Source organism: Lepidochelys kempii, chromosome 10, assembly GCF_965140285.1.
Source record: "Lepidochelys kempii isolate rLepKem1 chromosome 10, rLepKem1.hap1, whole genome shotgun sequence".
Classification (NCBI taxonomy): domain Eukaryota; kingdom Metazoa; phylum Chordata; order Testudines; family Cheloniidae; genus Lepidochelys; species Lepidochelys kempii.
In genome coordinates, this window is record NC_136389.1 from 46,769,705 (window position 1) to 46,794,271 (window position 24,567).

Here is a 24,567-nt window from a genome sequence, read left to right on the forward strand (position 1 = left end):
CGGTCAGGGACGCCACCAGCCCCCCAACCAGCCCTGCTCATCCTGCGGGCCTGGCCTGTGGGTACTGGCCAGGCCATTAATCCATCACACTGCCCCTAGCGCCCCAGGCCATGGGACCATGACTGAGCACAAGGGAACCATAACAGTGCCCTTCCACCATGCTCCATAACCTCCCCTGCCCCCTGTGTCCAGCCGCCCTGCCCTGCTTCCTTCCTGCCCCGCTTCCCCCGCCACCCTGCCATGCTCCCCACCACATCCTGCCGCCCTGCCTTGCTTCCCCCGCAGCATCCCAGCACCCTGCCCTGTTTTCCCCCCCTGCAGCCCACAACCCTGCTTTGCTCCCCCGCTGCATCCTGCCACCCTGCCCTGCTCCCCTGCTGCATCCCACACTCTGCCCTGCTTCCCCCCCTGCGTCCAGCTTACCTGCCCTGTTCCTCCCACCGCCCTGCCCTGCTCCCCCCCCCGTGTCCCGCTGCACTGCCCCACTCCACCCCACCACTCTGCCCTGCTCCTGCCCTGCCATGCTCCCCCCCACCGTCCTGCCCTGCTTCCTGCCCCATTCCCCCGGCCCTGCCCTGTTCCCCCCCACTGCCCGACCGTGCTGGCACTCCTGCCGCCCTGCCCCACTCACCCCCTGCATCCTGCCGCCCTGCCCTGCTCCCCCGCCACGTCCAGCCACCCTGCCCTGCTTCTGTCCTGCTGCCCTGCCCTGCTCCCCCCACTCATCCCGCTGTCCTGCCCTGCTCCCCCCACCTTCCGCTGCCTTATCCCGCTTCCCACTGCCCTGCCCTGCTTCCCCTCTACGTCCCACTGCCCTGCCCTGCTCCCCCGGCTCATCCCACCGTCCTGCCCTGGTCCCCCCCACCTCCCGCTGCCTTACCCCACTTCCCACCGCCCTGCCCTGCTTCCCCCCTATGTCCCACTGCCCTGCTCTGCTTCCCCTCCAATGTCTTTCCATAGTCCCTTCACTTCCTTTCACGCCCAGCCCCACTCCATGTTCTTCTCTATTTCTGGGAACCCCAGCAGTCTCCTTCACCCCTCTTCACAGCCTGTCCCCTTCCATGCGTCCTTCCCTTCTGCCTCCCTCAGCCTGTTGTGAGTCTAGAGAATCCCGCTGCCAGCCACCCATCCATCCTTCCTGGAGCTCTGCAGCACTCTCCCTAGCCTTTCCCAGTCCGCTGCCCCCCCAGCTCTCCTCTCCTTTGCGCAGCTCACTACACGGGGCCTGGGCATCAGCATGCTTGAGAACCCACCAGGACACTCACTGACATGGCTGCTGCAAGTTCCACGCAGAGAACCACAGTGTTCTGCAGCAAATTGTTCCTGCTACTTGCTGTGGCTTTGGCTCGCCTGCCATCACTGCTGGCTGATGCCTCCTGCTCGCTCCTCTCTGGATAGACGTTGCCGCTTGATGCTCCATGCCCGGGCAGTGCCCCTGAGCCAGCCTCTGTCTCCCCTGACAGCTGGTACCATGGGGCAATCAGCCGGACGGACGCTGAGACCCTGCTGAGGCTGTGCAAGGAGGCCAGCTACCTGGTGCGCAACAGCGAGACCAGCAAGAACGACTTCTCTCTCTCCCTCAAGTGAGTGTGCTTGGCCAGGCCATCGGGCAGGGCCTTCCCCCACTGGAAGTGCTGGGGCAGGGCACGGGCGGGGGTGGGAGGCTGCAGGACCAGTGGCTGGCCAGGCTGCTGCTGTGTGTACCAGGCTGCATCCGTCCCCTGTGCGGGGAGGCAGCAGGCTGAGGGCTGCGGGAGGGGAGGGGAAGCGAGGCTGTTGTTTCCCTTTCCCGTGATGATGTCCTTGCCCTTTGCTGGCAGCTGTCCCCAGGGTGGCGCTGTCTCCCAAGTGGCTGGGTGTGTGGAGACACGTGAGAGCAGTGCTGTCAGCACGTGGCTCAGTGAGCTCCCAGGACAGTTGCTGCTTCATGCCTGCAGGATGGGCCTTTCTGCACAAATACCGCCAGCGGCACCTAGCGCCTCTGGCAAGCCAGCAGTCACACCTGCCTCTGCAATGATCACACACTCTCATCCCACCACCTAAACACTTGAGTAACACATAGGGGAAACTGAGGCACGCACACAGTATTCAAAGAAGACATTAAGAACATTCCCACTTTGTTACACACATGCACACCCCCCGGGATACTGCTTCCTAGGTTGGGAACGCTGCTGCTCTGGGGAGTGAAGGAAGCCCCAGAACAGATGGAGGTATGGGTGTAAAGAGTAGGGAGGGATCAGAGAATGACACACTCAGTAAAGCAGGAGGCACGAATGAATGAGCGTGTATTGTTGTTATTGACACGTAGTTCCACATGGAGACACGCACGGATACGCATGCACACACGCATAGACACATGGATGTGCACACACAGACAGCTTTTTTAACCATCCCTGGCATCCCTCCCCCGCCTTCCTCGGGCCTTTCAGTTATAATGGCCCCCTCCACCCACCCCGGCTTTAGCCATCCTGAGGGGCAGTGAGCTCAGCCCTGTGCTGGGTGGAGAGGGGGCCATGCCAGGTGGCTTTTAGAAAAACATCCAGTCGTGATTGAAAAGTTGTCAGTGATGGAGAATCCACCACACCCCTTGGTAAGTTGTTCCGATGATTAATTATTCTCACTGTTAAAAATGTACCCCTTATTTCCACTCTAATGACGTTGGGATCCGGGCAGGGCCTCCGACAAGACAGCCAGGGCTAAAACAGCTCTCTGGATCTGCCTGCTTAGGGGGCTTGCTGAGTTCCCTTGTGACTGGACCAATCACACGCAACACGCACTCCATGAATGGGGTGGAGAAAGTGCATGAGGAAGTGTTATTTACCCCTTCACATGACACACAAACCAGGGGTCACCCAGTAAAATTAATAGGCAGCAGGGTTAAAACAAAAAAAGGAAGTACTTCTTCACTCAGCGCACAGTCACCCTGTGGAACTCCTTGCTAGAGGATGTTGTGAAAGCCAAAACTATTACTGGTTTCAGAGTAGCAGCCGTGTTAGTCTGCATTTGCAAAAAGGAGGACTTGTGGCACCTTAGAGACTAATGCTCAAATAAATTTGTTAGTCTCTAAGGTGCCACAAGTCCTCCTTTTCTTTTTGCGAAAACTATTACTGAATTCAAAAAAGAACTCAGTAAGTTCACAGAGGCTAGGTCCATCAATGGCTATTAGCCTAGATGGTCAGGGATGCAAAACCATGTGCTGGGTGACTGCCGGATGCTGGGAATGGGCAACAGGGGATGGATCACTTGATAATTACCTGTTCTGTTCATTTCCTCTGGGGGACCTGGCATGGGGCACTGTCAGAAGACAGGGCACTGGGCTGGATGGACCATTGGTCTGACCCACTCTTATGACAGCTGGCTGTGGTATTTTAACAGCACGTCTCTGAAGTGCTCAGTTCCCTCCCTTGCATGCAGCCCAGGGCAGAGTGGCCAGCACATGGTCTGTTGCACCCCTTGGCCTCACGGGGGACTGAAGGGGGTGCTTCCAGAAGTAACTCACTGCCGTCAGTGTTTGGGCTTCCTATTTCCACGCCAGCATCCCTGCCTGTGGGCTGGCTTTGCTGCTTGGATCAGGGTCTCTGGTGCCACCAGCCATGATGGAGTCTGGGCAGGGTAATCTGAAGCACAGTACTGGCTCCCTTGGGGAGGGCTCCCTGCCCAGCCTCGCTCCCCATCTCTACAGCAGGTGCTTTCGCAACAGTGTTTTCCCCAGGAATTGAGATTAGGGGGGTGTTCAAATTTACAGCGGGGCGTGGGGGTCAGGGCCGATGAGGGGTGAGACTGTGAGGGTGAAGGTGGGCTGTATGGGACCATAGTAAAAACTGAAAAATGTTTCATGACCATTTTATTTGATTTTAAAATCATCACACGAATTAAAGTTGGCTACTCAAGCCTTCTATGAAGCACTACATCTACATCCTTCTTGGTTTCTTGTTATAATTTTGCACAACTCTGTTAATGAACTTCTTGAATGCAATGCATTCATCTTTGGTGGCTTCTTGTATGTCCAGTACTTCCATTCCTTCAATTGATATGCTCATTAGTTCATTCACATGATCAGGCAGAAGGTGACTTCTTTCAAAATGCAAAATTCTATTCAATGATGAAAAAGAATGCTCAGCTGTAGCTGTTGTGACTGGGAGTAGCAAGAGATGAATTCCTACTTCTTTCAGCCCAGGAAACATAAACACAAAGATCCATTCAAGCCACTAGTGATGATAAAAAAGAAGTTGAAGTCAAATCTTCATTCATTCATTTGTTGTAGGATATTCCACTCTGTGTTCAAATTCTCTATTCTGTCCTGATCCCATGGCAGCCTCATTGCTGGTAGTGCCTCACTCCACTCAACTGTTGCTGTTTTATAGGACAGGGATCTGTAAAAGCTACATAGAGATTGAGTAGAATCTAGAAGTCGCTGTTGTAGGTTTTTAAGACTCAAGTGTGTACTTTTTCAGTTGTCTTAACTAACACTTCTTGTCCACTTCACGTAAGGATTCAGTATAAATGCCTTCATTAGTCAACTTCTGGACTCAAATCTTTGCGTCTTCCAGTACTTTTTCAATGGATAGCTCTCTGATTGATCCAAATGTAGCTTCTATTTCTGGACAAAGATCTACTACTGTTGTAGCAGATACCTGGATGGCATTGTTTAATGACCCAAGTGGTTTCAACAGTAGACTTACAAGAGAGAGAATGGCAATAGTCTTCTCTGAACATAGTAGCAAAAGTAATCCACCAGCCTCACTACTTAGATCCATCCCATCTTGGTAGATACTTTCCAAAGCCAGTAATAACGGCTGGAGTAATTTTAAGACAACAGCCAAGGATCACTCATGAGAAAGCTAGAGGGTTTTCCCAGGTTGGACTAATTTGAACTTCAGTCCCAGTGTATCTTCTATATTTTCCAAGATATTCAGTCTTTTTGGACTCTTGCTGAAAAAAGAATATAATGAAGACATTAAATGTATAGCTTTTTAATGTCTTTTGAAGAGTCTGCAGCTCGTACTAGCGCTAGTTGGAGTAGATGGCCTCTGCAGTGTGTATAGGAGAGATTAGGGTTACGCTTTTCGCTGAGTAAAGACTGTGCTCCACCATGTCTTCCAGAGAAGTTTGCAGCTCCATCAAATGCACAAGCAGCCCTCTGTTTGGGGTCCCATTGACATGCATTTAACTCTTCTAAGATGTGGGTTGTCACAGATGCAGCCAATCTGTCTTCTATAACTTGACCATCTAGAAATGCATCCACTGGCCTACCACTGACATCAAGATAACGTACACAATGACTTAATACTTGATGCCCATTTGCATTGGTGCATTCATCAGCGATGTATGCACATTTTTTGAATGTGGTGGGAGAGTTCTTCACTTTTTCAACTGTCGAGACTTTCACTGTTGCACTACATGTGTCTAGCCAGTCAGTTGAGTTTCTTGCAGAAAGCTAGTGAGCATTTGCTGGTCTTGTTCGGAACCAGTGTTCAACTTCAGGATGAACAAGTGACAATGGACTTAACATTGGCCTCCAGTTTGTAGTGTGTGGTATCTCTTGCTTAAACAGAAAGTACGATGCCACGGCCATGTTTGTTCACATGAACTGTGTTGTGTCTCCAACATTCTCAACAGCCTCATTAACACTCACCGGTGTTGTCCTTGGTCAGTGGAGACTCAGAGGTCAGAGGTGCTTTCGCATGAGTTCATCTCCCAGGTGGGGGGCAAGAAAGCACCTTGCTCGTTCCTCCAGCTGTTCACTGTTCGCTCTGGCCACTGTTGTTCGTTGTGCTGCCGTTCACTCCATTGATCTGTTGCCAATGGCCCTGCAACGTCACCTTCTGCTGCCACCTGCCACTGTGACCTCTGCGAGTTGGTCTCTTGAGGTTCCAGCAGCTCTCAGTGATTTCAGCTGAGCTCTCAGTGGGGGAACCTCGCTGCTTGTGCAGACTGGGCCATCTCTGCCACAGAAACACTGTCCCACAGCAGGTCATGATCAGTGATTTCAGCTGTAGTGGTCACTTAACAGAACAAAGACTATCTATGGATCCTAATCAGCTCTGTCTTTAAACAGTGGAGAGGGGCAGGTTTAATAGTACTTGTGACTCAGGCAGACCATCAAGCAAAACACCTGTCCCCACCCTCTCTCTCTCTCTCGATGCCCTCCATCAGCACAGGCTAAGTACAGTTCTGCTGTCCTTTACTCGTACAATAAGAATAACAACATTTCGTTACCCTCCCCCCACCCCCACCCCGCATTCAAGTGATTTGTAACCCAACCCCAGCCAAAATCTATCACTTGGGCAACACAGCTCTGTTTGCTGGATACCTAGGTAGATTAGGTGTGAATGTAAATACAATCTGGTCCTGAAGCCTTTTCCCCCCCAACCCCCAGCTCATCACTAACTGTCAGGGAGAGCTCATTTAGACTTTGCTTACAAATCATAATTTGAAATTATTAGGTTGGCCAACATCACCGAAATGAATGCACTGACATTGTCATAAACTGCTGTACAAGGAAGCTAATCGATGTTCATACTTTTCAAATCTATTACACTTTTTCAGATACATGTATTTTATCATACACTGTATATGCTTTTAAAGTGTGTATTAATGTTTCAATTTCAATTCAGATTTCCAAACAATCACTAAATTGGCAACACTGCATGTAACTAGTTCACAAAACTGAGGGGGGGGAATTCAGGAGGGGTAAACACCCCCATAGGGGGGTGTAGGGAAATTCCTGTTTCGCAACCTCGTGGCACCGTGCAAAGTAGCTCTGGCTCCACGACCTGCCTCCCCGACCCATGGCTGCTGTGCCTCATGTCAGGGAAAGCAGTGGGACTGAGAGTTCTGCCGGGTGGACAGCAGAGAGAGCAGAGCAGCACTGGACCGGTCTACCAAAGAGCAAACAAACAGGAGACATTGGAATTGCTCATTTATGAGCATAACTTTGAGTTTAGTTGGTATTACTGAGACCGGGTGGGATGAGTCACACAATTGGAATGTTAAAAATCAACAGTTATAACCTATACAAGACGAATCAAGCGGGCAAAAGGGGAGGGGAAGGGACACTCTGTCAAAAATGGTATTATCTGTTTCCGAGTCACTGATGACTTGGAAGAAAATTATCTTAAATGCGTATGGATCAATGTCCTAACAGATAAAGCACAAGATGCGATGTTAGTTGGTGTCTGCTACAGACCACCAAATCACACTAGAGAACAAGAGGACCAGCTCCTTATGTACTTATCTACAATGTGTAGGAATAGCACTTGCTGATCATGGGGGACTTCAGTTTGAGTGACAAATACTGGAGGTTTCATGGTCCCAGTACTAAAACATCCTTGGAATGTCTAAACATTATAGATGATAATTTCTTAACTCAGAAATTATTAAAGCCAACAGGGGGGAATTCTGTATTAAACCTCATCTTGACAATTCAAGACAAACTGATCACAGAACTGAGACTTAATGGTAGCTTAGGTGTAAATGACCGTGACTTGATCACGTTTATAATGATAAGCCAAATAAAGTCCAGACAAGTGATATATATATTTGGTGCTTTAATAGGGTCAGTTTCACAGAGCTGAAAACAATTATGAGCTGAATCAGCTGGGAGGAAGAATTTAGTCAGAAAAATATGACTGATAATTGAGAATCATTTAAAAACACCTGACTAGATGCTCCAAAAGCCACAATCTCACAACTGAGGACAGAAGGCTGAACTGGTTTAAAAAATAACCCAGTTTAGAGGGAAAGTGAAGGCAGCTGTAAAAAATTAAAAATATTTTACAACTGCCTATATAAAAAAAAACAAATGGAAGAAAGGAGTAGTTGATAGTAATGAATATAAATCAGAAGTTAGGAATTATAGAAAATTGATAAGGGAAGCCAAGAGACGCAAGGAAAAATCTATGGCCAGAAGAGTTAAGGACAATAAGAAAGAGGTTGTTTTAAAACAATATTCGGAACAAAAAGAATCCTGACAATTTTCAGAGTAACAGCCGTGTTAGTCTGTATTCGCAAAAAGAAAAGGAGTACTTGTGGAACCTTAGAGACTAACCAATTTATTTGAGCATGAGCTTTCGTGAGGTACAGCTCACTTCATCACATGCATACTGTGGAAACTGCAGAAGACATTATATACACAGAGACCATGAAACAATACCTCCTCCCACCCCACTCTCCTGCTTGTAATAGCCTGACAATGATATTAGTCCATGACTAGGTGGAAATGGTAGAATTATCAATAATAATGCAGAAAAGGCTGAGGTGTTCAATAAATATTTCTGTTCTGTATCTGGGGAAAAAACATGATATAGTCTCATAATGTGGTGGTGAGAACACTCTTTCCATTCCACTAGTATCTCTGGAGAATGTTAAACAGCAGCTACTAAAGTAAGACATTTTTAAATCAGCAGGTCCAGATACTGTGTATCCAAGAGTTTGAAAAGAGCTGATTCAGGAGGTTGCTGGATGTTTAATGTTGATTTGCAATAAATCTTGGAGCATAGGGCAGTAAGCTGATGTTGTGCCAATTATTAAAAAGGGTAAACAGGATGACCCAGGTAATTACAGGTCTGAGAGTCTGAATTGATCCTGGAGAAGATAATGATGTGACTGATACGGGACTTGATTAATAATGAACTAAAGAAGGGTAATGTAATTAATGCAAATCAATATGGGTTTATGGAAAATAGATCCTGTCAAATTAACTTGATGTCTCTTTTTGATGAGATTACAAGTTTGGTTGATAAAGATATTAAAGTTGACATAATATATTTAGATTTCTGTGGGACGTATGACTTGTGGCTGCATAACATTTTGATTTAAAATCTAGAATGATATAAAATTAACAGGACACATTAAATGGATTAAAAACTGGCTAACTGATAGATCTCAAAATGTAACTGTAAACGGGAAATTATCGAGCAGATGTGTTTCCAGTGGGGTCCTACAGGGATCAGTTCTTGGCCCTATGCTGTTTAACATAGTTATCAATGACCTGGAAGAACACACAAAATCCTCACTGATAAAGTTTGCAGATGGGACAAAAATTGGGGGAGTGGTAAATAATGAAGAGGACAGGTCACTGATACAGAGCGATCTACATTGCTTGTTAAACCAGGTATCAACAAATGATGTGTTTTAATACAGCTAAATGTAAAAGGATTCATCTAGGAACAAAGAATGCAGGCCATCCTTACAGGGTGGAGGATTCTATTCTGGGAAGCAGTGACTCTGAAAAAGATCTGGGGGTGTGGTGGATAATCAGCAGGACATGAGCTCCCAGTGCGGCGCTGTGGCCAAAAGATCCGATGCAATCCTGGGATGTGCAAAACTGGGAATCTTGAGTAAGAGTTGAGAAGCTATTTTACCTCTGTATTTGGCACTGGTGTGACCACTGATGGCATCCTGCGTGCATTCTGATGCCCACAATTCAAGAAGGATGTTGATAAATTGAAGAAGGGTTCAGAGAAGAAACATGAGAATAATTAAAGGATTAGAAAACCTGCCTTCTGTAGATACAAGGATCTTAATCTCTTTAGTTTAACAAAGAGAAGATTAAGGGGTGGCTTGATTACAGTCTATAACTACTTACATGGAAAACAAATATTTAATAATGGTAGTCCGATCTAGCAGAGAAAGATCTAACACCATCCAATGGCTGGAAGTTGGCTAGACAAATTCAGACTGGAAATAAGGCGTAAATTTTTAACAGTGAGAGTCATTAACCACTGGAACAACTTACTGAGGGTTGTGGTGGATTCTCCATCATGGGCAATTTTTCAAACAAGACTGGCTGTTCTCAAAGCTCTGCTCTAGGAATTATTTTGGGACTGGTCTCTGGCCTGTGTTGTACAGGTCAGACTAGATGATCACAATGGTTCCTTTTAGCCTTAGATCTATGACTGTACTCGTAGGGCAGGTGGGGCCAGTGTGGTGATGGGAGCATGACAGAGCTAGGGGGCCTCATGTGTGAGGCGAGGGACTCCGCATGCAGTGTCTATTGGGCCCCATGCACTGTGCCATTGGCAATACGCTGCAGGGCTAGTGCTGCCAGCTCCTGCAAGATTGCCTGCTTCTCATACTGCCTCAGTGCCCCAAGTCAGGGGAAACTCCCAGCTCCTGCTGAATGAGGGATACGGGCTGGGCCATCCCTAGACATTTTAGTGCCCTACGCAGCACCAGGGAGGGGGCTGGCCCCAGGCCTCCGCAGGGGAGAAGGGGGCTGCACCCTAGGTCTGTGAGGGGCAGGAGCAGGCTTGGGGGGCAGGGGGGAAACCACCCCCCAGCACGAGCCGGCAGAGCAGAGCGGGATGGTGCCGGGTCACTCCACTTCCTGCTGCCCGGTGATTGCAGGGCGGGCCCGACCCCACGCTCATGAGGCGGTGGGAAGTGGAGTGACCCGGCCGCAGCCCACTCTGCTCCCCTGGCTCCCAGCCTTGGGACTTGGGAGGCAGGGGGGAACCACCCCCTCCCCCCCCCCGACTCACCGGCTGCGACTGGGAGCCAGCGGAGCGGAGCATGCTGGAGCTGGGTTGCACTCCACTTCAGTGAGTGCAGGACGTGCCCAACCCCTGCTGCAGGCCCCCGGGATGTAGCTTAGGGGAAGGGGTGGAGCGGGGCAGGGCTGGGGCAGAGCAGGGATGGGAAGAGGCGGGGCGGGGGCAGAGCAGGGGCAGGGGCAGCTTTCCTGGCCTGCTCAGCCAGCTGGGTGATGGCGCTGGCTGCTGGAGCAGTACACAGCTGCATAGGGCACCAGGAAATTTGGGGCCATTTGGTGCCCTATGCAGCTGCGTAGTTTGTGGATGGGTAAGGAAGGCCCTAGATACGGGGTCTGAGTGTGAGCAAATGGCACCGAGCACAGGCAGCCCCGAAAGACCCGCCAATTGTGGCCTCCTGAGCCTGAAGCCAATCAAAGGGTGCGGGGGCTACCTCCGATATTTGCATGGGGCAGCGCAGCTCCCCAGGCACTCACCCCGCTGCTCCTCCAGGCCCGGCGTGGTCCTGCGAGCGGGGAGTGAATTGGGGTGGGAGCGGAGCTGGTTAGCGTCAGGAAGGCTGCAGGCCTGCCCAGCCCCATCCAATGCTGGGGGATGGTGACATAATGCAGGCTGGGGAGCAGAATAAAGCCACCCTGCCAAGCTGCATCGTTCTGTTCTGGCTGTTGCGGGGCAGGCAGGGGAAGGAGCTCCCCAGAGGGGTTGAACTCCAGGTCACTCCCTCCCTGCTCGGCTGCTTGGAGCATCAGAGCTGGCCACAGTGTGCCCACATACCAGGAGGACTCTGGTGTCGTTCTGATCTGCTTGCTTTGGTGAGTCAGCATGATTGGCAGCAGCAGGGCTGTGGCATGCCCTAGAGAAGGGCCCAGATCTGCTCCAAGAATGGATTTGGGGCAGGCCCTGTGGCCTGTATTGGGCAGGGCTCGGATAAGGTGGTCACAATGGTGCTTGCTGGCCTTGGAATTGCTGAGTCTGAGCCACCTGGGGCCCCCTCTAGTTCCTCCCAGCAGGCCTCGTTCGGGATCTCTGCCTGAATGCCCATGTCATCCGGTCAACACAGGCCCGTCGCTGCAGGGCTGGGTGCCTCTTCCTCTAGCTCGGTGCCCTGAGTATCAGAAGCAGTCTCCAGTGTGTGCCCTGGATGTGTTACCCTTCAACATCTGGCTGTGGCTCCCTGCCTGCCCAGTGAAATCCCTTTCCTCCTGCCTGGAGTGCCTATGGCTGTATAGAGACCCCGGTGCTCAGCGCTGTCCAGGATCAAGGCCATGGACTCTGGCCACCTGCTTTCCAGGTGCACCACTCCTCTCCTCTGGCCTGACTCTTGCCTGGAGCCCCGGGGCATTCGGTGCTTGGATTTCCTTCTCCCCTCTGGCTCTGGGGTCAGTGGCAGGCTAGCTGAGCGGGCCCCTACCTGGGCAGTGAGTCTCTGCAGAGCCTGGCTAGGGACAGCGGGGCTGGTGAGGGTCTTCTGGCAGTGGGAGAGATGGGAAGTTGCTCTTGTGACCAATTAAATGGTCTCTAGTCCTGACCCCGGGGCATTCCTCCATGTGCCCCCATGCAAGGGATCACCAGGAATGCTCCCCCTGCTCAGCAGCCAGTGCCTGAGCCCTGCTCTTTGCTCCCTTTGTCAGTCCCCACGGAGGTATCTGGTAGTCATTGCGTGGGATGGCTGCCTGCAGGGCTAATCCATTGCCTTCCATTCCCCTCTCTCCTCCATCAGGAATTAAGCAAGCAGTTTGTATGAGCCATTTGGAATAAACCTTGTGGTTAGCAGGAGCCCATATTCTCTCTCTCTCTCTCTCTCTCTCTCTCTCACACACACACACACACACACACTCACTCTCTCTCTCTCTCTCTCTCTCTCCCACCCCCACCCCGTGCCAGAGGTAGGCATTGGTGCTGCCTGCCCATGTCCTGGGGACCCTCTGTGCCACGTTTGCCAGCAGGGATCCAGGCATGAGCGGACGGTGGTTGGGGTAATGTCTTTGCTGAGCCAGGCATTCTGGGCTGGATGCAGGGCTCGCTGGGGACAGTCTCTGGTTGGTCACAATGGTCGCTTCTGGCCTTAACATCTAGGAATCGGTTCCAGCTGCCGTAGGTGTTAGTAGGAGTGTCTCCCACACACCCGGGCTGGAGTTGGGCTGCTGTGATGGGAACCATTTCACCTCTACAAGTGGGTTTTATTGTCTGCCTCTGGGAGCCTCCCAAGGAAGAGGAAGGTCCATTCTGGAGGGAGGGTGGGCGGCCAAGAGCCTGCCCTTTGCCACCATGTGACCTGGCACAAGTCACTATTCTGCTCCGGGGTCAGTTTCCTGGTCAGGGTGGATCCTGGCTGCGAGGAGCTATTAGGGCAGGGATTGCTGCTGCCGGCTCCTGGAGGGAGCACCAGCGATTCTGCAGTTATGGCTGTGCTTTGGGCTCTGTCGTGGGTAAAATTCCCATACTCGCCTTTCAGGCTGATGTTGTCCAGGCTCGGCTCCGAGCAGCATTGGTTGGAAGCTGCAGCTGTTCTGACCTGCAGGAGAGTGGCAAAATACCCCTTTGCAAACCGAGCATCCCCTGCTGGCGGGCAGGGGCTGGGACTTAGCACCTTCCACCACACTGCTGGGCTGCTGCTGGGCATGCTCAGTGTGTTCACACGAGGCTCTTGCTGCTACACTCCCACTGCCCTGCCCTGCCGCAGCACCAGTGGTTTGCAGGAGAGTGGCTTGCCAGGTGCATGGGGTTGGGTTTCCCAGTGATGCCCAGACACCTCCCATGGTGCTTTGCATGGTCTAAGAGCCTGGCTAGGAAGAGTGGCTCTGCTCTGCCCTGCAGCATGGGTGAGTCCCCAGGTGGCAGGCTCTGCTTCCCCACCTCCCTCCTCACAACCCCTGCCCACAAAGGACTGCGGCAGTCCCCAGCTGGCACGCAGTCCCTCGGGGCCATGCCTAGCTGGCACAGCTCAGAGCAGCCCCCAGGCTGACTGGGGCTGGGCAGAGAGCAGCTAGCATCAGCTGAAGGCACTGCGAATGTGGACAGGCAATCAGTGCCTGGAGCACTGTAATGATCCACAAGCGGGCAGAGTAGAGGCTGGGCATTAGTGTTTCCTGCAGGACTGGTGCAGCCCCAGCTGGCCCAGCACATGGTACAGAGCTGGGCTTCACCTCAGGCCCTTCCTGCCTCCCCTCGCTGGGAGCTGCCTGCCTCAGCTCAGTCTCTGCAGCAGCACAGCCCCCACCCCAGAATGGCTCAGCTCCTGAGCTCGCAAATGGATTTGAAACCCATTCCACTAATGCAGCCATCAATCCATCGCGGGCACGGCCTCCGCTTGAGTCGCAGCTGCTGCACGGCAGCGGCAGGGGGGAGGGGACTGGCCGCAGCGCAGAGCTGGAGATGGCTCAGCCTAGCTGCCGAGGCTGCTCGTAAGCTATCAATATTTTGTGGTAATGTGCATTCCAGATGCTGCAGACAGGCTGTGGCGCTCCTCGGAGACACAAATTAATAGCAACAGGGCCATTAGCCCGTCACTTGGAATCAGCGGCTGTGGCATTATCTTCCCATGCGGCTCAGCCGGCGCTGGGCCTCGCTGCTCCTGAGGGAGGCTGATGGGATTTTGCACAGGCCTAGGCAGGAAGCGGAGTCGGGACGGGACCTGCTTTCTGGGTCAGGCTGAGGCCCAAAGAGAAGAAGCTGCTGCCCTGGAATGGGCAAGGTGTTCCTGGCATGCGGGTCTGAGGCTGGCAGTGACAGACTGCGCGCTCCCCACTCCTACCGGGCGGGTCGTGGGCAGCAGGTGAACGAGCTCGCAGAGAGCTCCCTGAATGCTAAGAGAGCGTGTGCCCGTCAGCGAGCTGTCCCACAGCAAGTCAGGACCCAGTGGTTCTGCCGCTGGGCCATACAACTGCCCGTGGGTCTGCGGAGCCCTTCTCACAACAGGGAGTGGTGTCTGGCCAGTGCCCAGGGCCTGGTCCTCAGTGGGGCCTCTGAGAGCTACTGTAATCCAATCACCAACGGGGGGGGGGGGAGCAGAGGGTTGTGGGAAGGTGCCAGGAGATCTTAGATTTCCCCCCCCCCCCCCCGCCCCGGGGATCCAGACAAGGGGATTTGCCGCTTTCCAAAGAGCTGCTAGCCCTGTGTTCCTGGCAAAGCCCTGCTCCCCAGCACCTGCTGGGGCTGCCTGGCCGCCAGGCTGTGCAGATTGTGCCTGAACCCAAAAGTCCTGTTTAGTGCCTTTGGCGCACTAAGGCACCCTTTGCTCAGACAGCTGCTCAGCAGGCCTGGCACGAATGAGGAGTGGCCCTTACTTGAACCCAGGACCCTGCTGCAGGGGGCCAGCAGGCAGGAGCTCCCGATAACTGGGATGTTTGTTTTCTGCATTAGTTTAGTGCTGCGTGGGGGCTGCAGGTGTAGCAGCCGGCCAGGGCTGAAGCAGCCTGGTGTGTGGAGCTCGGCACCCCCTTGCACTACGGTCCCATGCTGGAGGGCAGGGCCAGCTGGCTGGTGGCACTAGTGAGCTGTGTGGAGGGCATGCTGCGCCGGCGCTGGGCAGAGCAGGGGGGTGGCACTGCACCCCTCTAATCCTGGCTTTGTCTCTTTCTCCTGACAGGAGCAGCCAGGGTTTCATGCACATGAAACTCTCCCGCACCCAAGAGAACAAATACGTGCTGGGCCAGAACAGCCCCCTGTTTGACAGCGTGCCCAAGATCATCCACCACTACACCAGCCACAAGTTGCCCATCAAGGGGGCTGAGCACATGTCCCTGCTCTACCCAGTGGCTATCCGAACCCTATAGCCTGCTGCGCAGCAGGGAGGTGTCCATGGAGCACCCAGCCTGGGCCTGGCATGTGCGCAGCTCTCCCAGGGAGGCCCACCATCAGTCCTGGCTGGGGCAGAGCCAGGGAAGGGCTCCGGACAGCTGGCCAAAGTACAGACTCACTGGTACAGCTGGCTCTGGGCCCGGCGCTGGGAGTGGCCGGACCACTAGCTGCACTCTGGCTTCTTGCCAACACAGTAGGACGCTTCCCAAACCCTAGGGGATGCGCCCCTTCTCTGGGACCAGCTTGTGTACATACCCCCATGGAAAGACCCAGGTCCGACTACCACTGTGTCCACCGCCTCCTCGCTGGTCTCCTGCCTGCAGGCCTGGCCCAGCTGGCTCCCATGGTTCCCGTTGCCAGGGCTGGGAAAAGAACAGGGGCCTGGTGGAGTCCCAGGGACCAAGGGGGGAATTGGGAGATAATTTATTGCTAAGGCAGGTAAGTGGCCCCTTTCCAGAAGTGCCGAGACCCCTGGCAGTGCTGGCCTGCCCATAGGCAGTGTGAAGAAACTGAGGGGATGTGCCCATTGTGTATGCCTACACACACCCACACCCCGATATCACAGAAAATTCCTAACACATTTTTCCACAGCAGGAATAAGACCAGGGGCGGGGGGTGCTAGGCCTGCTCCTGACCTGACCCCGGCCCCCATTGCATTAGAGGGGGCAGTGAAAACCGGATTGAGCCTGCTGGGCTGCTGCTGTGAGACTGTTTCACCATGGAAGAGGTTGTTGGAAGAGGACCACGCCGCGGGACAGGCCAGGTGGCTAATTGGCACAGCTCACTGCAGAGCTGGGTCCATGGGCCCAGGACAATCCGCTACCCTCCTTGGCCAAATGTACACACTGAGTGTGCCGTACCAGCACCCAATAAAGTCATGCAAAGCTGTCAGCCACCCTCCCTGTGAGACGCGGTGCTCGCATGCACCTATGCAGCTACAGCTCATGGGGTCTCAAATGATGGGGCTTCCCGGGGAGCTGGGCTGGGAGGGGACACCTGTGAGAAGGTTGCTACCCCTCCCCCTGACATTGCGTGGCCGTCTGTTCCCCCAGTTTGGGGCTGGGGGGGATTTATTCCTGCAGCATCACCTGGCCAAGAGGGAGGCTGCCAGCCCTTCCCTTTGGAGGGTGGAAAGGCCTGGGTCACCGTCAGTGCACACTCGGCCCCGTAGTGTTGAGGGTCCTCCTCCCCAGGACCGATGGCCAAGCTCCTCCAGCTGTTCCCGTTGTGAGGATGGAGAGGAGCCAACAGGCTGTTGGCTAGGAGACCCAACTCTGGACAGGAGGCAGCCTGGACACCTTGCAGCCTGTCAGTGGGATTGAGCAGGAGCTAACTCCAACCTTGGGCCGAGCCAGACTCCAGCCAGGTCCATGCTGAGGAGCAACCCCCAAGCATGGGGCAGAACTGCAGGTATGTGCATCTGGTGCAGGATTTGCCCTGGGTGTGTGCCCAGCCTGGCCTGGGGAGACAGGGCCCAAGCTGCTGGCTGCTGTGGAAGCACCTGACCACATCAGCCTGACCTCTACAGACAGCCCCCAGTGAGTTCTCAGGGCTGGAGGTTGGGGGGCTGAGCCCAAGCTTTGCAACAACTGAGACCTCCTTGCATCTGCTGGCTCAAGGGTCCCACTCCCCATCCCTTGCAGCACTGCACCTCCAGACACCCCTCAAGATGGGCTTCCCACCCCATGTCCAGCCAGGGTCAAGATGGCACAAATGGGGGTGCACTGGGAGGCTAGGGACAGTTGGGGGTGAACTCAGAAGGGAACCCACTCAGTCTCTGGGTCTGGGAGATGCAAGGGGGTTTCTGGCCTGTCTCCTGGGCCGGGCATTCCTGGGCTGGCAGATCCCAGGGCTGGATACATCAGGGGTCTCCTGGCTGTTGCACTGCTGCCAGTCTCCTCGCCACTGCAAGCTTGACTCTGCATGCAAAGTCACGGGCAGTGCAGGGGTCCAGGAGGGGCTGTCTGGTACTGACCCCTGCCCTGCCAGAGCCCTGTGCTGGGTCAGGGGGTTCTCTGCCCACCCCACCCCCATCCTGCAGCCACCCCCCACAGGGCAACGAGTTAGCCCTCACAGTGCTCTCCAGGCTCTTCCTCACCGCCCCGCTCAGCTAGTGCTCCCTGCGTAGGAAGCTGATGAACGGCAATGAAACTGTCTGGCTGATGGACCATGCTCCGATAGCTACACAGTCAAGATGGGCAGCTTGCTCATCACTGGTACAGCAAGCAGTAAAGCCGATGATTGTTTCTGAACACAAGCATTCATCTAACTGCTGTGCAAGGACCGGACAGAGACCGTGTGGCCAGGGGCACACCCACATCCACTACTATGAGCCCACCGGGACAGCTGGTCCATCATCACCAGGCCTGCCACAGGGCCTGCATCCTTCTTCACTTACTGTCCAGGAGCAACTAAAGTTTGTGGGACGGAGCATGCACGACTGCCTGCTGAAGCAGCTGACTCCAAACATTGTAGCCCATGTTACCTGGAATAAAAGCCAGCTGAGAGATCCCCAAACGTGGCCAATGGGGAATCGTCAGCCGGGATGTTTCTGGTGGTGCCTCCCAGGGATGTGTTCTCAGCCCAGTGCTATTCAATATCTTCATCGATGGTCTGGAAGGAAACACCAACTCATTGCTGGCAAAGGGCGCAGCTGATGCCGAGGTGATAAATAACAGCAACAGCTGGCCAGTTCTACTGAGCCCAGCAAGCGGGACGCAAATGTGTCTCAATAGGGCCAAATGCCAGGTCATCCATCTAGGAACACCAGCCATCCCTGCAGAATGGGGGCCTGTAGCCCAGTCACGAGGGACAATGGAAAAGAGCCATTGTTGCAAACAGCTGAACATGAGCTCCCACTGCCGGGAAAGCTGGCTGCACTAACAAGGGAATGCTGAACACCAGCAGGGAGCTGGTGTGGCCTCCAACCAAGGGGTTAGGGAGACCAGTATTGGGGCGGGCTGCTTGGAAAATAAGACCGCTGCTTCACAAAACACATTGAGGTTTTGTTCTGCATCAGAATGAAGCAGCCCTTTCAGAATTTGTCACAGCAAACAAAAAAAAAACAAAACAAAAACCACAGCATGGCCACTAGCCCCGTGAACACCCCTGAATCAGGCAGAGGAGCGATTTAAACCTGCATCTTCCATATCCCAGGTGAGTGCATGCACCCCCAGGCTATAGAGCCAAATCTTTCTTGTTGAAGCTGTTTCCTGTGTAAATCACTCTATAGTCATTGGCCACAAGCAAAAGGCAGCAAGCAAATGATTCTGCAGCCCAGTACTTGCCTGGGACATGGGAGCCCCAGGTTGAAGGCCTTACTCCAAGTCAGGCAGAGCTGTTGGCTCATCTGCGGTGCATCTCTCTGGTTTTGCCCACAAATTCCACCCTGGCCCTGAGAAAGTTTGGTTGAAACAGAAAGTTGGTTTTGACGAATCACCATTTCCCAACGAGAGAACATTTTGATGCCAACCTCCATGCAGCTCCATGTGGCACTTCAAAGAGCACTGGGACAAATTGCTGAGGGAGCCGTGGGACTGAGAGGTGGTGGGAAACCAGATTGGATAGGAGGGACTAATGAAGCGCCAGTGGGTTAGCTCAGCAGAGGCATGTACCCACATAGGGAAGCTTTCTAGCAGCTGAGGGCTCTTTAATCTCATGGCCAGAGACAGAGTGAGGGCCAGCGGCTGGGAGGTGAAGCTGGATGGACTTGAACAGGAAACAAGGCCCAAATGTTGAACAGGGAGGAGAATTAAACACTGGAGCAGCTCCTCTAGGGACACTGGGAGTCTCCATCATGTGGGGGTGCTCAGTGAAGACTGGGCTTCTTTTTAGCACTTGGGGGGATGTAGGAATCTCTGGGGAGAGTCTCTGGCTTGTGCTGGGCACAGCCTAGATGATCACACTGGGCTTTCTGGCCTTGGTATCTAGGAAAGAAAATGGCAGAGAATCCCAGGCAATGTTCATGAGCCCCCTCCCGCGACCATGCGTTGTGGAGCTGTGCGGGCATTAGTGAATACTCATGGCAGCATAGCAACAGCTACGTGAGGAAGCAGCCAACCTCATCTGTGCTCAGAAATCCGTTAGGGACACGGGGCGGGGCAGCTGCTGGTGTTCTGCCTGCGAACGGGCTGTAGTGTGTGAGCAGGGCAAGTGTCCATGGCAGGCGCACTGCATGGTGGAGTTCTGCTCCATGTCCCGTGCACAGAGTCCTGCTCTGGTGAGGGTGTCACGGGGGAAGACAAGCAGAAATACAAGCGGCAGTCACAGCCCCCGCTGACCCCCCCTGCTGGGTGCCCAGCACATGGGGTGGGGGGCAGGACACCGGGACAGAAATGCAAACTCCCAGGCCAGTCAGTCCCTGACCCCCCACCCTCAACCTAGGCCAGTTAGTCCCTGATTTCCCTCCCTCCCCACCCCCATGTGGGCCAGTTAGTCCCTGATTCTCTCCTCCCCCCCGCCAACCTAGGCTAGTCAGTCCCTGATTCTCCCCCCAGCCAGGGCCACCCAGTTACTGACACTCCCTCCACCAAGTCACTGACTTGCTGACCCACTCCCACTCCCGCCACACACGCTCACAGCTGGGCCAGGCAGCTGCAGAACCCCACAAGCAAATCTTGCTGATCTGCCTGGCATTAGACACCCATGGCTGGCCCAGGCTAAGAAGCTGTTTAATTGCTGTATAAATGTTCCCACTTGGGCTGCAGGCCGAGCTCTGGGACTCTCCCACCTCGCAGGATCCTAGCGCCCGGGACTGAACTCGGCAATGAACCAGCCCCCTTAGCCTGAACCACCCAAGTCAGCTGGCACGGGCCAGCCATGAGTTTTGAACTGCAGTGTAGACATACCTTGGGTGTGCAGGGCCATGGGCCAGGCTAACAGAATGCCCCAGCTGTGGAGACTGATGGTTCCCTTTGCTCTCTGGTGGGAGTCTGGGGGTGTCGCTGCGGGAGAGCCCAACAGATGGCAATGTTGGGACACAAGCTATCGCCTGAACCAATATGCAAATACCGTTCCTGACACCAGTACCTGGATTTACTAGCTGATACTGAGTGGGCTGTGCTACTGCCCTGGCCTTCCCTGGGGGGCCAGCCAGTGCCAGGTGTCCCAGCAGCATAAGGGTCACCAGCCAGGCCATTCCAGAGAGGCTGAGCCATCACCAGCCCCAGAGCGCAGTGTTTTGGCCAAGCCAGTCCCTGGAGCTGCATGACAGATGCTGGTCTCAGGTGCTGTCTAGAGGCTGGGCACTGCTCACAAAACACCCAGCTGGAGATGCTGCCAGCTCAAAGGGCAAGCCTGCCCATTCTCCCGCATTGTCCTTCATTAACGTAGCATTTGCCCTCAGCACACACTTCTAGTCTTCTTGTAAAATGAAATCAGGGCGAAACCTCAGTGCTCATCAGCAACCCTACAATAACAAACCTGCGTGCACAACCTAGGGCTCCTCAGCATCCCTACAATAACAAACCTGTATGTGCAGCTTAGAGATCATCAGCAACCTTACAATAACAAACCATGTGTGGGATAAAGAGTGAACAGTTGGCTCTTAAAGGGCAGTGGACTCCAGCTGCCAGGGTGCACTGTCCCTGCCATGGCTGTGGCATTGGAGGGGCATGGGTTGGTGAATGCACCCAACCTGCAGGGAGAGGCTCAGGGAGCATGCCAGCAGGGGCAACACTTTTTCAGAAAAATAATTAGTCACTGAAAAATGCATCTGTGGCTCTCTCAAACTGTTGGCAAATTTGCTGCATAGTTTGGGCCTTGAGAACATGTTTTGCCAGGTAGTGGCCTCCTTGGGAGCCTTTAGCCCCATACTTAGAGCACTTACCTCACATGTGAAGCCACAGGTGTAATTCCGTCCTCTGCCTGCTGTAGACTAGCAGATTTGAACCTGGGTTTCCTACCGACCACCCGAACACACTGACCCCTGAGTGTGAGAATAACTTGGTGGCTTGTGGCCAAAGCTCGTGCTGCTGATCCAGGGGGCAAGGTCTTGAATTTGGGTAGACAGGGAGGCACAAGGAGGAATGGGCCATGAGCCATCCATGAATCGCTGGGTGTCCCCTATGGGTTCAGACCTGAGTGTTGGATTGGGTACTGGTGCACGCATGGGATGGGGTCTGGCTTTGGGAGTAACATAAGGGGGCCACTCTGTGATCGCCACAATCAAGGCAGCAGCTAGCGGGTGGATTTGCTGCAATTGCAGGGAAGAGAGGCTGACCTCACTGGGATGAGTCAACCTCCCCGCCCCAGGACCCACACCCTCCCAGGAACGGAAGCTGATCTGATGGCAAAGAGCCAAGGAGCCAACACAAAACCAGCATGTGGATGAATCACACTGCGCACCCCAGCTGCCATGCATGGACGTGAAGGGGGCCACGGGCTTGGCGCGGTGTGTGTGTGTGTGAGGGCTCTGGGTGCTGGGTAGAGACTGGGGGTCAGAGCTGCAGACACTGAGCAAGGGGCGGGGAAGAAGGAATCCCAGGGGGTTCTATGAGTAACTGTAAACTCATTCATCAGGACAGCAGGATCTTGGGGGTGGTGATGGGTCCTTGCAATGCAAAGTGGTCAGCCTAGGGCTCCACCCTGGGTGCCTGCAGAATGCTGTAACAACCCCCACTTCCTTCAGGGAGCATGGACAGACAGATGCTTTGGGGCCAAAATCCCTTGGGGGCCCAGGGAAATGGCTTTTGCCCACCCAGCCAGGTGCAGTCTGAGCCACAGGAGCTGCCATAGCATTTTGGAGGCTGCACAGGGAGAGGTCAGGTGTAGCAGGGTTTGTGCTAGGGCCTGCCATGGGGCCAGGGGACCAGCAGGCACCCCAGTATGTAACAACTCTCAGAGCAGCCCTCTGGTGGCACCAGGGCCCTTCTGCCTTCCTGGGGCAGATCCCAGCCTCAGCCACACAGAGGTGGATTATGGTTTCCTGTGGCCCTGGGCCAGAGCCCCTGGCCCCTCCCCACCCCTTCAGCCTATGGTCAGGCCCCCATTCCACCCTTTCTGCCTGTGGCCCCACCCATGGCCCCACCCCTTTCTGCCCCTTTCTGGGGCCTGCCCCTATTCCACCCAGTGTCCCCCCCATTCTGCCCCCCCTCACTGTGGCCCCAAGACCGTAGAAGTTCTGTCCCCACCCCCCACCCCCGCCACGGCCCCAGGCTGCAGCACGGATTGAGATCTCCCCCAGCCCTGAAGCTGCTGCAGGTAGAGAAAGATCCTCCAGTCCTGGGGCCACAGCGGGGGTGTGGGTGCTGGGGCTTCCCCTGCCATCCCCAGTGCTTCTGTTGGAGAGCGGGGTCGGGTGTGGGGGCTTCCCCTGCAGCCCTGCAGCTTCTGCTGGGGACAGGGTTGGGGGCACGGGGGTCCACACTGGTTAGTGCGTCAATCTGAAAAGAAAAGGCCCTGCACCTGCCAGGGCCCTTCAGATGAGTAGCAAACCCTCCCTGACAGCTGACGAGCCCCAGCCTGCCTGCTTCTTCCCTGATGGCTGCCAATGGGACAAAGTGCTTCATCAGGGGGATTCTTCGCAGGAGTGGGGAGCCCTCTGAGTCAAGGCTCTCTGAGCTCCTCCATGGCCAGCCCTGCCAAGGACACTCTTGGCCTCTCCGCGTCTTCCCCCAGAATCGCGCTGCAGTTGCGCATGGCCACCAGTGTGAGGCGAGCTGCTTTCATCCCACCTGAAGGACCGAACAGGACCTCTTAGCCTTGAGGTCAAAGGGAGCTGAACTGGAGCCCAGCCAAACTCCCACGGGCCGGGCTGGCCCGTCAACTTCACTGCGCAGCTTCACGGATAGGTGGCGCTGTGGCCATGAAGCTACCCAGCCCCGGGTGCAGGGTGTGGGCACACAGGGATGCGCCGCTTGGACTGGACAGAATCACATAATCCTGGAATCTCAGGGTTGGAAGGGACCTCAGGCGGTCATCTAGTCCAACCCCCTGCTCAAAGCAGGGCCGACCCCCAATTTTTGCCCCAGATCCCTAAATGACCCCCTCAGGGATTGAACTCGCAACCCTGGGTTTAGCAGGCCAATGCTCCAACCACTGAGCTCCCCCCCGCCACAGCTGGGGTTGGCAGCGGTCTTTTCCCTGCTCCCAGGGCTGAGTTGGGGCCCCAGGGCCGATTCAAAGCATTCTCGGTCCCCGGTGAAGTGCAGTGAATGGGGGGGGGGGCTGCAGCTGGCCTGGCCCGTTTCTCCCCCGCAGTCCGAGCGCGCCCCTGGGTTGCTCCTGGGCGCGGGGACGGTCCGGCCCATCCCGCTGAGGAAGCGTGTCGGCTGCTTTCGCGACGAAGCGACACGCACGCCCGGCGCCCCCGGCCCGGCGCCCGCGCTCCCGGGACAGCGGCTGCCGCGGCTCTGCCGGCCTGGAGCGTTGAGCCCCCTTCAGCAAACAGGGTCGGCGCTTGGGAGCCGGTGACGGAGCCCCGTGCTGGGTAAGGAGCCCCCGCCCGAGCGGGGCCGCGCAAGGGGCACGGGTCATATTGCTATGGCAAGGTGGCCGGTATAAGAGGAGAGGGGCGGCGAAGCCTCCCCTGTGGCCCCGCCGCCGCCCCGCTGCTTTTGAGCTCATGGGCGCCTGGGCTGCGGTGGCCCTGCCCGCGCTTCACCCCCAGCCCCCCGCCCCCCCCCCCAATGCCCAGCCCTGCTCCCCACCTCCGCTGAGGCCCCCGCCGCTTGCCGAGTCGCTCCTCTCCTCCACTGGGGGCTCGGGGGGGGGGAGGGGAGGAGGGATGCGGTTAGCAGCAGGTGCCGGGGGGGTCTCGGGGGTGCAGGGGTTGGAGCAATTCAGCGGGCGGGGGGGGCGGGGGGAGGAGGGGAGGGATGTGGCGAGCGGGCAGTTGCGGCCTTGCGGGGCGGGGGGGGGGAGCGATTCGGCATGCGAGGGGGCCTTTGCGGGAGGGGTTGGAGGGGAGGAGGGATGTGGCGAGGGGGGGCCGCGTGTAGATGCGGCCTGGGGCGAAGCGGGGGTGGAGTGGGGGCAGGGCCCCGGGGGGAGCAGAGGGCGGGGCCGCAGTGCGGGCGCGGGGGGAGCTTCGAGCCCTCGGGCCAGCCTCCCCAAATGCCGGAGCCACGCGCCACCCGCGCATGGCAAGCTCCATTCTGAACTCCCTGGACTCTGGCAATTGAATCCCTCTCTCCTACAGAACGGCTCTGGCTCCGGCTCCCTGGAGAGGGACGGGGAAATGAAGAGGAAGGAACTCAGCGGGCCTTCTCTTGGCAGGTGATGGGGGAGTGGCCCGTGGGGCTGCTGTGGGGACAAGGGCATTCCTCAGTTTCCA

General features: G+C 55.3%; 1 protein-coding gene across 3 annotated transcripts in view; it reads left to right on the forward strand.

Moving 5' to 3' along the window:
• SHF (Src homology 2 domain containing F) overlaps positions 1-16,184 on the forward strand; it is a 73,709-nt gene extending 57,525 nt beyond the window's left edge. For 2 of the 3 annotated variants that reach the window (XM_073363258.2, XM_073363256.2), the window contains 2 exons: positions 1,464-1,583; positions 15,082-16,184. In XM_073363258.2, coding sequence (XP_073219359.2) covers positions 1,464-1,583; positions 15,082-15,268 — 307 coding nt within the window. In that variant the 3' untranslated portion in view covers positions 15,269-16,184. Of the gene's footprint in view, positions 1-1,398; positions 1,584-15,081 lie in introns of all 3 variants that reach the window. The other variant, XM_073363257.2, reaches the window with a different exon arrangement.
• Positions 16,185-24,567: the final 8,383 nt, after the last annotated feature.